The sequence below is a fragment of the Odontesthes bonariensis genome, chromosome 22 (genome assembly GCF_027942865.1).
Source record: "Odontesthes bonariensis isolate fOdoBon6 chromosome 22, fOdoBon6.hap1, whole genome shotgun sequence".
Classification (NCBI taxonomy): Eukaryota; Metazoa; Chordata; class Actinopteri; order Atheriniformes; family Atherinopsidae; genus Odontesthes; species Odontesthes bonariensis.
The window spans coordinates 31,539,625-31,552,389 of NC_134527.1; the positions used below are offsets into that span (position 1 = coordinate 31,539,625).

Genomic DNA, 12,765 nt, shown 5'->3' on the forward strand with positions numbered 1-12,765 from the left:
ATGACCCACATTATAGAGCACAGAGGCAACAAGGCAACAGCCGGGCGGTGTGCTGAGCAGGTAGGCAGTGTTCGCCAGCTATCGCAGAAACACGGAGCGATGGCAGCACAAGTGAAGATCATCAAGCGAAAATGGAGGGTTAAAATCCCAGTTTAAATGAGAAATTCGGTCTTTATGTGGCTGATAGAAACGCAATAAAAATTTGCAGGTGAGTAGCGGCAGCAAAGCACGCCAATGTTCACTCAATCTGGAAGCAAAAACAAAAACATTTTACACTAGCCTGAACTTTACAGTATCACCTAAAGTAGTCAGGATAAACTTGAAGGACTGAACATTTCGTCAAGTATCTCCATGTTATTTCCACTTTTTTGTCTCATTCTCAGATCTCAGATTTAATATCCACGATTGCTCACAAGATCTGTGAACTGTACATTGATTGCAGGAATAGTTGTTACTATTTGTAAATATAACATTCAAACCCCGACATTCATTTTGGTAGCTTAAGAATTAGTGGTATAGGTCAGAGATGAGGACTCAAGTCACTGTGACTTGGACTCGAGTCGACTCGAGTCGCTGTTTTGATGACTAGTGACTTGACTTGACAAAAAATAAAAGACTTGAGACTCGACTCAGACTTGGAAGTTAAAGACTCGGCAATTGACTTGACTTGAGACACGATGACTTGAATGACTTGAGTGTTATTCAGTTCATGTTTTCAGTTTGAATATAAAATTAATAAATTAATTGAAAAAATAATATCGATTACGCAGGCTGAGAATGGCGTCATGATTGGATCACTACCCTGTCAATCAGTCATGCCCTCTCTACATACCTTAAAGGCCTACAGAAAGGTGATTTTTTGCACAAAACTGAAATGGCAGATCGATTCCTTATATACCATGGAATTATTTTATGATTTTAAAATAATTTTAGGTCCCTGGATAGTCCTGATTAGACCCAATAAACTATCACCACTTTTGATTCGAATTTTGGCAAACCGACGACAGGTGCGTGACGTCACAAGTGCAATAAACAATAAACATGTCTGATACCAGTAGTTCTAGTAGCGAAGCCAGCAGTTTGCCAGACCTGGACAGCTTCTTCACGGCAAATTTCGATGTGTGCCGCGGGACGTCGCTTGGAAATATAAAACGTTGGGTTCAGTGCAGTTTTTATTGCAAGTAGATGTACGAAGTGCGTGTGTTGCCCTCAGCACCAGCAGCTCACACCACCGGGGACAGAGGAAGCAGAGAGACCTGCGGTCGGACAGGAATCCACCTGGCGGAGAGTGTGGAAATCAGCCGCCAGAGCGATCATGTCCACGTCGGGGCTCTTGATGATCGCTCTGCCGGCTGATTTCAGGGCAACCATCCCGCGGTGTGTCCGCTCTCCGCCAGGTGGATTCCTCCTGAGTGTCCGCACCGCCGGGAGCTGAACACGGCGGGATGGCTCCGGCTGATTTCACCAGAGAGGAGGCAGGCGGACAGGGAAGCACAGACACAAGACCGCAGGTCTCTCTGCTTCCTCTGTCCCCGCAACATTTGAAACTTTTCAGGTGAGAAAGTAGTCGTTTAGATCCCCAACGTGTTGAAAACCTGACAAAATACCGGCTGTTTACCATTTTGTTCCGACGAATTCGGCGCTACTAAAGCTAGCCGCATTGAGCAATGCACTTCCGGTTATTTTGACAAAATAAAATACCCGTTGCCTTTTATCATAGGGAAAACAGGAAGTGAACCTACCCTCGTTGTAGCTAGCTTGAAACTGCCGTTTTGACAGGAAATGACGGTATGCCGGGTTGCCGCCGTCCTGCAGTGCTTCTGTCACGGCAGCCATGAAAAACCATGCACTTGTGACGTCACAGATTTTCTAGGAGGTTTCCTAGCGGCAAATTCAAAATCGCAAATTTCATGCGTTTATGAAATGTTTTGGTGTAGAGTCCAATGATCATTATTGTTCCTCTGTGTATGTATTATCATTATGTATTGGGTGTAGTGTCAGCTTTCTGTAGGCCTTTAAGTGTTTATTGGAGAGAATAAACTCATATCAGATACGCATCAACATGTCAGCGGGAGGGGGACCGAGAGTCGTTGTCTTCGGCTTTCGTAATTACTATTTTGATGGCAAAAGACGAACAGCACAGTGCAAGACATGCGGCATCAACATCTTTGGATAGCCAGATGACAACTTCGAACTTTGTTCATCATTTGAAGATCCATTCTGACCAGTAAGTGCTTGTCAAATTAGCTAATATTATCCTGTTAGCCTAGTCGGTAGTTAGCTAACGTTAGCTTGATATGATACGGGGTGGACAGGTTGGACACATTGGCCAATGATGTTTACTGACAGTTACTTATATCTTGTCTTTTCACTTTATTAAGATCAGATTCTGCAGGTAAAATTGCAATAATAAGGTGACTTGACTTTGACTTTACTTGACTTGACTTGACCTATTACAGGACTTGACTTGACTTGCCCAAGAAAAAATTACTTGGGATTTACTTGAGACTTGAAAGCTAAGACTTGAGACTTACTTGAGACTTGCACATGTGTGACTAGGTCCCATCTCTAGTATAGGTATAGGTTCTGACCAGAATAGCTTGTTAATTAGATATATGGTCAAATATTCTGATGGGTTCACAGACCCCTCCATAGAATTGCCACCTTAGCTATGTTGTCGGGGGCATTAGCCCCTGGTATGGTCTCCCATGGCAAATTGATCTCAGGGGAGGGGTCAGACTAAGAGCAATTAAAAATATCAAAGACCTCGATGTAGCGACACGACACAACAAAAGCCATTTCCCCCGGAAATGAATGCCCAAGTTGGCAATGATGGAGTCACCTGGAGACGCATGATTGAGATCTGATATGAATCCGAGTGGTGTTTCGGAGTGTTTTTGGACTTCTGTGCTGGCCATGGATTGTCCATTACATATACTTGACACACACAAGCATTAATTCACTCACATGCTCACTTCACTGTTACAATGTGACTTTGTAGCTTTATTAATAGTCAGGAAGTGCAGTAACTTTCCTTCTCATATACTTGCTGCTAGTGATGTTGTTGCTGTTTGTTTGTTGTGTGTTTCTCTCCATTTATGTTTCTCCAGGTGCTCCAGACAATACGGTGCATAAATTTAAGACTATCGAGAAAGACTTTGGTTGGCCTTAAGGATGTTCTGACAAACCAATTGATGGCTCAGAAAGGGAAAGCAGGGGCCGCCCCAGGTTATGCTTGACCGAGGTGGAGAACTGCTGACCCGAACTGAGGATATTGTCGGGAAGTGGAAGGAGTACTTTGAGGATCTCCTCAATCTGGCTAGCGTGTCCTTCATTGAAGACAAGAGTCTGAGGACTTGGGCGAAGACTTGTCCATTACCGTGGCAGAAGTTGTTGTGGTTATTAAATAGCTTCCCGTAAAAAACACCAGGGGTGGGTAAGATTTGCCCTGAGATGCTAAAGGCTCTGGACATGGTGGGGCTGTCTTGGTTGACACGCCTCTTCAATATTGCATGGAGGTCTGGGTCAACGCATGTGGAGTGGCAGGCCGGGGAGGTGGTTCCCATTTTGAAGAAAGGGGACCGGAGAGTGTGTTCCAACTACAAGGTGATCACACAACTCAACCTCCCCGGGAAAGTTTACTCTGGGAAGTTGAAGAGAAGGCTCTGACCGATTGTCAAACACAGATTCAGGAGGAGCAGTGTGGTTTTCACCCAGGTCATGGAACAGTGGACCAGATCCTTACCCTTGCAGATTTTCTGGGGGGGATCATGGAAGTTTGACCATCCAGTCTACATGTGTTTTGTAGATTTGGAAAAGGCTTATGACCATGTTCCCTGAGAGATTCTGTGGGGCATGCTGAGTGAGTATGGGAGCAGCTTTTACAAGCTATCCAGTCCCTGTATAACCAAAGCAAGAGCTGTGTCAGCCTTCTTGGCACTAAGTCAAACTCATTTACATTGTGTGTTGGACTCAGCCAGGGCTGCCTCTTGTCACCAATCCTGTTTGGGATTTTCATGGACAAGATCGCAAGGTGTAGTTGTGGAGAGGAGAGCATCTGGGAGGATCATTGGGAAGAGCCTCCCAGAGATCTCTGCAGTCTTCACCTCCCGCTGCCTACGCCGGGTGAACAACATCTTAGTGGACCAGTTCCACCCAGCACACCATCTTTTCCAGCGACTGCCCTCTGGCAGAAGATTCCGGTCCATCCGCTCCAGGACCAGCAGACTGACCAACAGTCTGTATCCACAGGCTGTCAGACTGCTGAACAAACAACCTTCATTTTGGGTGGGGTATTTATTTATACTTGAATGCCAGTGGTGATGGTGATGCTACAAACAAATTTCGTTGTAAACTCTGTTTAACAATGACAGTAAATAATATATCTATCTATCTATATCTATCTGGTTTGGGAACCTCAGGGTAATATCTTTAAGTGGATGATGTGGTTCTGTTAGCTTTTTCAAGACAAGACCCTCAGTGTGCACTGAAGCATTTCACAGCTGAGTGTGAAGTGGCCTTGATAAAAGTCAGCTATTCCAAATTCGAGGCTATAATTCTGAGTATCTGGGTATCTTGTTCAAGAGTGATGGCATAAAGCTCTGTAGAATGTATCCAAATATAAATCCTGCATGTGACAGATGTGGTCAATCACCAGCCTCATTAGCCCACATGTTCTGGCACTGTCCAAGAATAGTTATATACTGGCAAAAGATTTTCCAATCTTTCTCGGACATCATAGGAAGAGTGATTGATCATAACCCACTGACAGCTATCTTTGGAGTTAAAGAACCTGGTCTTGTACTGTCTAGGGCTGGGGCGATGCGTCAATGTCATCGATGTACCAAAACAAAAAATGGCGGCAGCGAGTAGCGGCAGCTGCAACATGACTGAGTCAGTTGACTCTAATTAATGCACAAAACGAACTCGTACTTCTAAGGTATGGGACTATTTTACCGTAAAAGGAAGTGATTCAATTGTTTGTCAGCTTTGTAAAATGGAAATGGCCTGTCATAAAAACACATGCTTTGCACCAGCACCTCAAAAGACGGCATCCAGGAGCAGCTTGTGCAGATGACAAAACAACTTTTTACTATTTCAATTTTTTCTTCTTTTCTTGTTTGTTTTGTTGTACCGTATTACCATATTATAACATTAAACGTCATACCCTGTCATTCATCCAAATACCACCATTCATCCTGTACTACATTGATTGTTGTTTTGTAATTTAACTAATAAAACTTTCAACTTTTTGGCTACTGGTGAATTTAACATGTTGTGCAGTGGTTTACTGAAGTTGTTAAAGTACACGCTCAAGCAACCATTTTAAAATCCAAGTCAACATGTGATGGCTGCATGTCATGACATGTTGAACATTGGTGATTATCATTAATGGGTCACTGTCATGCCGTGACAGCACAAGTACACACATAGTATTTGATTGCTTGCTGATTTAAACAACGGGAATACACATTATAATTAGATTATATATAAAAAAAAACTTTTATTTTAATTATTATATCATTTTAATTTTTTGTATTAATCTGTGTGCTGTGTGTGTGATTTATGTTTTCAGGAGCAAGCAGAAAAGTGTGGAGGACCACTCCAATACATGACTACATCATGTCTTGAATTAAACACAAACACACTGAGTATTCTTAAGAGAAAAGGCAAAACGTGGCAGAGTGTATGTTATTTTCTTTTTTTTTGATACTTTCTTTTTATTGTTTTTCTTTAGAACATTATGCAAAGGGAAGGGGAGCGGGGAGAAAAAAATAAAAAAAACAAAAAAGTGAAAAAGAACATGTTGGATCACCATGTTTCTACAGTTTGATCAATTTTCGATGTCAATGTAATTGTCCTTGTCCTGTCGTTTTTATGTATTCAGTCCATTTCTCCCACTTCCGGCAGTATTGATCCGTGTATGTTATTTTCATTTGAATGAAGAGCACTTTTTTGCAGAAAGCAAAGTAAATGTTATATTTTGTTGGTTCAAAAAGGACACCACTGCTGCTGTTTATATTTGATTTATTTTTTGTTGATAATGTTTCCTTGATTTAGATTGTGTTTGTTTGCACAACAGTTTTATTTATTGAAAGACAGTATTTTATTTTTTTGTTTTTTGGCCTCATCTGTCACACCTTTCCTCACTTTACTCTCTTTTTCCCCCGTTTAATTTCTCAAATATTATGTACATGTGACATTATTTGTGGTCATTAACTCGTGTTTCCCTGTTCCAACAGGTATCCTTTGAATGGTGTTACAGTGTTTGTTGTCCCCTCTTTTCTGTCCTCTCAAACCCCAGCTGGTGGAGGTGGATGGCCACCCTTCCTGGTTCTGGTTCTGATGGCCACCCTTCCTGAGTCTGGTTCTGCCAGAGGTTTCTTCCTGTTCAAAGGGAGTCGTTTCTCTCCACAGTCGCCTCAGGCACGCTCAGGCCGGGAGATTGGACTGAAGACAAGTTTCAGTGCAATCTGTTGGTTTCTTAGCTAGGAAATTGTTTTTTTGAATTGGAATTTAATTAATTGGATTTGATTGCATTATGGTTATAATGAATTGGACTCTAATTGCCTTGAATTGGACTGTATCATTGAAATTATTTATTGTGTTGTGATTTGGCGCTATATAAATAAACTGAATTGAATTGAAATTAACCCCACTTTGGCTATAATAAACAAATCAAAGTAACCCCTCCTGTTCCAATCAACAATGGCAAATCCTGCTGCTAAGATGGGGAAAATCACAAAGCTTACGACTGAAGTGTTGATCAGAGCCAGAATTTGGTTCTGTATCAGTAACAAACTGAAAATGATTATGTGTTGGAGTGTCACTGAGGCAGTAATTTTAGCAAACTCAGAAAAACGCTGTCTGAAAGTTGTCTGACATTAAGGTGGATGCGAAGAATAGGGAGCATCAGCAGAGTGCGGCTGACAGCCAATGAAGAGTGGTTGGCCACAGTAAGCAGGCAGCTGGCTCAGTGTGATATAGTGTAATAAATATTCATTTTCAATCAGAAACTGGGGAGTTTGGTGTCAAGGAGACGCCAGCACGAGTCTGTCCCAGTCAAGCAGAGTCAGAGATAGGTGAGGAGGGGGACCAACAGAGTGTGTCCTGCGTCCCTGGCAGCTTATGTTGCCCTCCCCTACGTTTCCACTGCATCCTGAGCCTGACTGTGGCATACTAGCAATCTGATTTGGTTATCACATCTTCTGTGCTGGAGTCACAGAACAAAATTATTATTGAAAGATTTCAGCATTAAGTTAAAGAAAATGAATGGCTCTCAACTCTTAGCATACCTTTTTTATGTCAATATTTGTGTGTATCACATCCAAATATTGTTGTATAGCAGCTGCACTTGTCCAGGGGTCTTCCTCTCTGGAGAAATATATCTGTGAACCTGTCCTCCTGTATGCATCCTGAACTGTGCACTCCAGACATACCATAATATGTCAACATCACAAAGAAAGCTGTCCAGTTTACTGAATTTTGGTTGTTGCAAAGTAAGGCTTGTCAGCTGTGAGACGTAATTGTGAGTCAAATTATTATGCACTTAATAAGACATGTTTCCACAACTGCTTAGAACTTTGCAGCTTCACCTGCACATTTTCACACCATTTTTGCACATTCAGAAGTGTGCATCACAATTGGCATAGATAACCTTTTCATATATGCACACGGTTCATACACGAGGCCGCAAGTATATTTACCTGTGGCAAATCTGAGTTATTTTTAAATAATCTGGATCAAGCACAAAGGGAGCTGTGAATTTGGTACAGACAAGTACCTATTTCCCCATCACCTCGAAACATTTTTCTCTGAGTTAATGAGGGATTCAAATGGAACACTGTGTCAATACAAGTTTTCATATAAACTAGCTGGAAGCTATATAATAAATCAGGACATGGATAAAGACAAGAAAGAATCCTGGGAGAAGTTTTCTGGGCAATGCTTACACTATTTCAGTGCCTGCAGTGGTAAAGCCTAAGAACTTTACATGGAGCACAGCTGCTTCTAATCCCATGCAGCATGCGGACATTTGACACAAGCAAACTGAAGAAGCGTATAGGACAAGGCAGTCATAAATTGATTTTTGACTACACTTGCTTTTGTGGGACTGACCACTCTTGTGTTTACTTTGTTATGTAACATAGTGACACAATGACAACACAAATTACATTGTTTTAGCAACTCTACCAACCTTGCTGCTTTGGTAAACTGAAACTAAATTCTAGATCACAAGACTATGTATAATGAAAAACCATTAACATGATTTCTTGTGAGTAACCATATGCTCACCTTCCTAACTCCCTTCTCACTTTGACTCAGACCCAACATCCATATAAACCTGATAACATGAGATTGTATATCTTTCTATAAATATGAAGAAACAAGAATCAACGATACAAAACACACAACATGATTCTTAATACATAAGAGGAAAAAGATTTCTCATTCTGCCTTTAAATACACTTCATAACATTCATGACTCTATTCATGATTACAAACAATGGTAAACAATTGCACAGCTGAATAATGTGATGTGCTTACATAACAGAATGATTATATATCTTACTTGTAAGTGAGATCGGTCTTCTCCCAGCGCCCTCCGAGGAGTGCAAATCGCTTTCTGCGCTGGTTTCTACTCAGGCCTCCCTTTTTACTCTTCAGCCAGTAGTGTGACATGTCCAGCTGCATTAAGTTCGGATAGTCTGGGACTCCACAGCGGGGACGCTTCCAAAATCCTGTGTCATTTTTGAATGTCACTCCAGTCTTAAAATGTTCATCTTCATTTAGTGTGTCTTGTGTATGCCTACCCCACTTCTTCAGACCAGCGTGACTGTTGCTTTGAGACCATCCCTGTCAACAAACAGCAACATCTTTCATGTTATCACACAGAAACAAACTCTTTCCCATGAAAAAAATTAGATACAATTCTCTTGATTACAGTCCTGTTGTGGCCTAATTTTTCTATCCATCCATCTATTTTCCACACCTGTCCAATCCAAGTCAGGGTCACAGGGGGGCTGGAGCCTATCCCAACTGTCAGGTCGCCAGTCCATCACAGGCCCACATAGAGACAAACAAGATAAACAATCATCCATGCTCACACTCACTCCTAGGGACAATTTAGAGTCACCACTTAACCTGACAGGCATGTTATTGGGTGGTGGGAGGAAGCCAGAGTACCCAGAGAAAACCTACGCAAAGTCCCCAGCCAGGATTCGAACCAGAAGCCCTCTTGCTGTGAGGTGACGTGCTGACCACCACACCTCCGTACAGCCATCTAATTTTTCCCCCCTAAGCGCTTTTCAAGTCTGGCTGACCACTCAAAGCGCTTTCACACTGCATGCAACATTCACCTATTCACTCACACAACACCTCCATTAAGGCTACACAGTGCTTTCTTCTAAGCATTCATACACTGATGGACATATCGGTAGGAAATATGGGGTTCAGCATCTTGCCCAAGGACACTTCAACATGTGGCCCGGGGAAGCCGGGAGTCAAACCACCAACCTTCCAATTGGTAGGCAACTGCTCTGACTCTTGAGCTATAGCCACCCTGTGTTAGGTGTGTAATTTTTGACACCAGTAATTCAATGTTTCTATCAAAATTGAGAGGTTTTTAACATCCTCATTTATGCTCAAACCTAATAAGAATGATGCCAGAATAACAGGATAGATTAGTGTATGTTTCTAGTGCTGCACTGTAGTTTTATTCACCTCGCCATACCTGTTTGAACAACAAAAAGTAAATAAGTAAAAAGATAATAATGATATCACCATCATTATTACTATTACGATATAAATTGTGGCATGCCTATTAAACTGTCTTTTTTTCAGTCTTGAGCACATGTGATGGAACATATACACGAGCTAAACTTTACAACCAGTCTAACCCAATATGCTTCTTGTTATTTTTCAACTTTGAAGGAAAGCCATTACGCTAGGTGCTTTAAAGCAGACTGCAAGAAAGCTGGAGAGACAGTGGCGTTCCTCTAATTTAGAAGAGTCTCAGTTAGTCTGGAAAGATAGTTTAACAATGTATAAGAAAGCCCTTCGTAAAGCTAGAACTGCTTATTATTCATCATTGATAGAAGAGAATAAGAATAATCCCAGGTTTCTCTTCAGCACTGTAGCCAGTCTGACTAAGAGTCCGAGCTCTGCTGTGCCAGTTATTCCTTTAACTCTCAGCAGTGATGATTTCATGAGCTTCTTTATTAATAAAATTGTTTCTATCAGAGAGAAGATTGATGGAGTCCTTCCCACTATTATCAGTGATGTATCATCAAGTACAGCAGCTTTAGAAGTATCTTTAGAACCTGATTTGTATTTAGACGGCTTCTGCCCAGTTGATCTCTCTGAACTAACAACAGCAATAGTCTCTTCTAAACCATCAACTTGTGTTTTAGACCCAATCCCAACCAGACTGTTCAAGGAGGTTTTCCCATTAATTGACACTTCCATATTGGATTTGATCAATCTGTCTTTGTTGACAGGATATGTACCTCAGACTTTTAAGGTTGCTGTAATTAAACCTTTACTTAAAAAACCTACTCTTGATTCAGAAGTGTTGGCTCATTATAGACCTATATCCAATCTCCCTTTTATGTCTAAAGTTCTTGAAAAAATAGTTGCAGCTCAGCTTTGTGATCATTTACACAGAAATAATCTGTTTGAAGAGTTTCAGTCAGGATTCAGAGTGCATCATAGCACAGAAACTGCACTGCTGAAAGTTACCAATGATCTCCTCTTAGCCTCTGATAGCGGACTTGTGTCTGTGCTTGTCCTGTTGGATCTCAGTGCTGCATTTGATACAGTCGATCACAGTATCTTATTACACAGACTTGAACATGTTATTGGAATTAAAGGAACTGCATTAGGCTGGTTTAAGTCATATTTATCTGATAGATTTCAGTTTTTTCTTGTAAATGAAGAATCTTCCTCACACACCAGAGTAAGTCATGGAGTTCCCCAGGGTTCTGTGCTTGGACCGATTCTTTTCACTTTGTACATGCTTCCATTAGGTAACATTATTAGACAGCATGGCATAAATTTCCATTGCTATGCTGATGATACTCAGCTGTACTTCTCTATAAAACCAGATGAACCCAATAGGTTGGTCAGACTACAAGCATGTCTTAAAGACATAAAGACCTGGATGACTCAGAACTGTCTGCTTCTAAATTCAGACAAAACTGAAGTCGTTATCTTTGGACCTGAGCGCTTCAGGGAGAAATTGTCTAGCTATATAGTTACTCTAGATGGTATTTCCTTGGCTTCTAGTTCTACAGTGAGGAACCTTGGAGTTATTTTTGACCAGAACTTATCATTTGACTCACATATAAAACAGGTTTCTAGGACTGCCTTCTTTCACCTTCGCAATATTGTTAAAATCAGGAACATCTTGTCTCAGAGTGATGCAGAAAAACTAATTCATGCATTTGTTACTTCAAGATTGGACTACTGTAATTCTTTATTATTGGGCTGTCCCACATATTCTCTGAAAAGCCTTCAGCTGATCCAAAATGCTGCAGCCAGAGTTTTGATGAGAACTAACAGGAGAGATCATATTTCTCCAGTTTTAGCTTCTCTTCATTGGCTCCCTGTTAAATTCAGAATAGAATTTAAGATTCTTCTCCTTACATATAAAGCTCTTAATGACCGAGCTCCATCATATCTTAAAGATCTCATTGTAAGATATTTTCCTAACAGAGCACTTCGTTCCCAAACTGCAGGTTTACTTGAGGTTCCCAGAGTTTCTAAAAGTAGAATGGGAGGCAGAGCCTTCAGTTATCAGGCCCCTCTATTGTGGAATAAGCTGCCAGTAAATGTCCGGGAAGCAGACACCCTTTCCACTTTTAAGACCAGGCTTAAAACTTTCCTTTTTTATAAAGCTTATAGTTAGGTCTGTTGAATCTGATAGTGTATCTGCTAGTGTGTCTTGTCCTGCCTCCACCTCTGGCACCCTCTACACTTTCATTACCCCCTACCCGAACCAGGGTTTGAATCCCATTCCCGCTTATCTTACCTCTTTTATTTCTCCCCCTACCCGAACCAGGGTTTGCATCCCCACCCCGCTGTGACTGGTGTGCAGTTGGTGAGAGGCTGAGGTAGCTTGTAGCTGTAAAAAGATGGTTGTTGTGGTGTGAGGAGCAGATCTATATAGGGAGTATAGGGAATTACTCACTGAGTCTGGTCCTTTATTTTATTATTTATTTTTTCGTTAGCACAAGTTTCTTGTGTTTACCTTGAATAGGGATGGCTCAGGTGATCCTGAAACATCCCATAGTTAAGCTGCTATAGGCCTAGATTGCTGGGGGGCCTCATCTGTCACACCTTTCCTCACTTTACTCTCTTTATGTATATGTGATATTATTGTGGTCATTAACTCGTGTTTCCCTGTTCCAACAGATATCCTTTGAATGGTGTTACAGTGCCGCCGCCGCGGCCCTCCCCCCCTCCCCCCCTTTCTGTCTTCTCAAACCCCAGCTGGTGGAGGCGGATGGCCACCCTTCCTGAGTCTGGTTCTGCCAGAGGTTTCTTCCTGTTAAAAGGGAGTCGTTTCTCTCCACAGTCGCCTCAGGCACGCTCAGGCCGGGAGATTGGACCGAAAAACAAAAAGTTTTCAGTGCAATCTGTTGGTTTTCTTAGCTAGGAAATTGTTTTTGAATTGGCTCTATATGAACGAATTGGATTATTTTATGAATTATGATTATTATTAATTAATTGAATTCCAATTGGCTTGAATTGGACTTACTATCT

General features: G+C 41.5%; 1 protein-coding gene across 1 annotated transcript in view; it reads right to left on the reverse strand.

Moving 5' to 3' along the window:
- LOC142372973 (stromelysin-3-like) overlaps window positions 1-12,765 on the reverse strand; it is a 61,504-nt gene that overhangs the window by 27,066 nt on the left and 21,673 nt on the right. Inside the window, exon 2 of the mRNA XM_075456000.1 lies at window positions 8,573-8,856. Coding sequence (XP_075312115.1) covers window positions 8,573-8,856 — 284 coding nt within the window. The remainder of the gene's footprint in view (window positions 1-8,572; window positions 8,857-12,765) is intronic.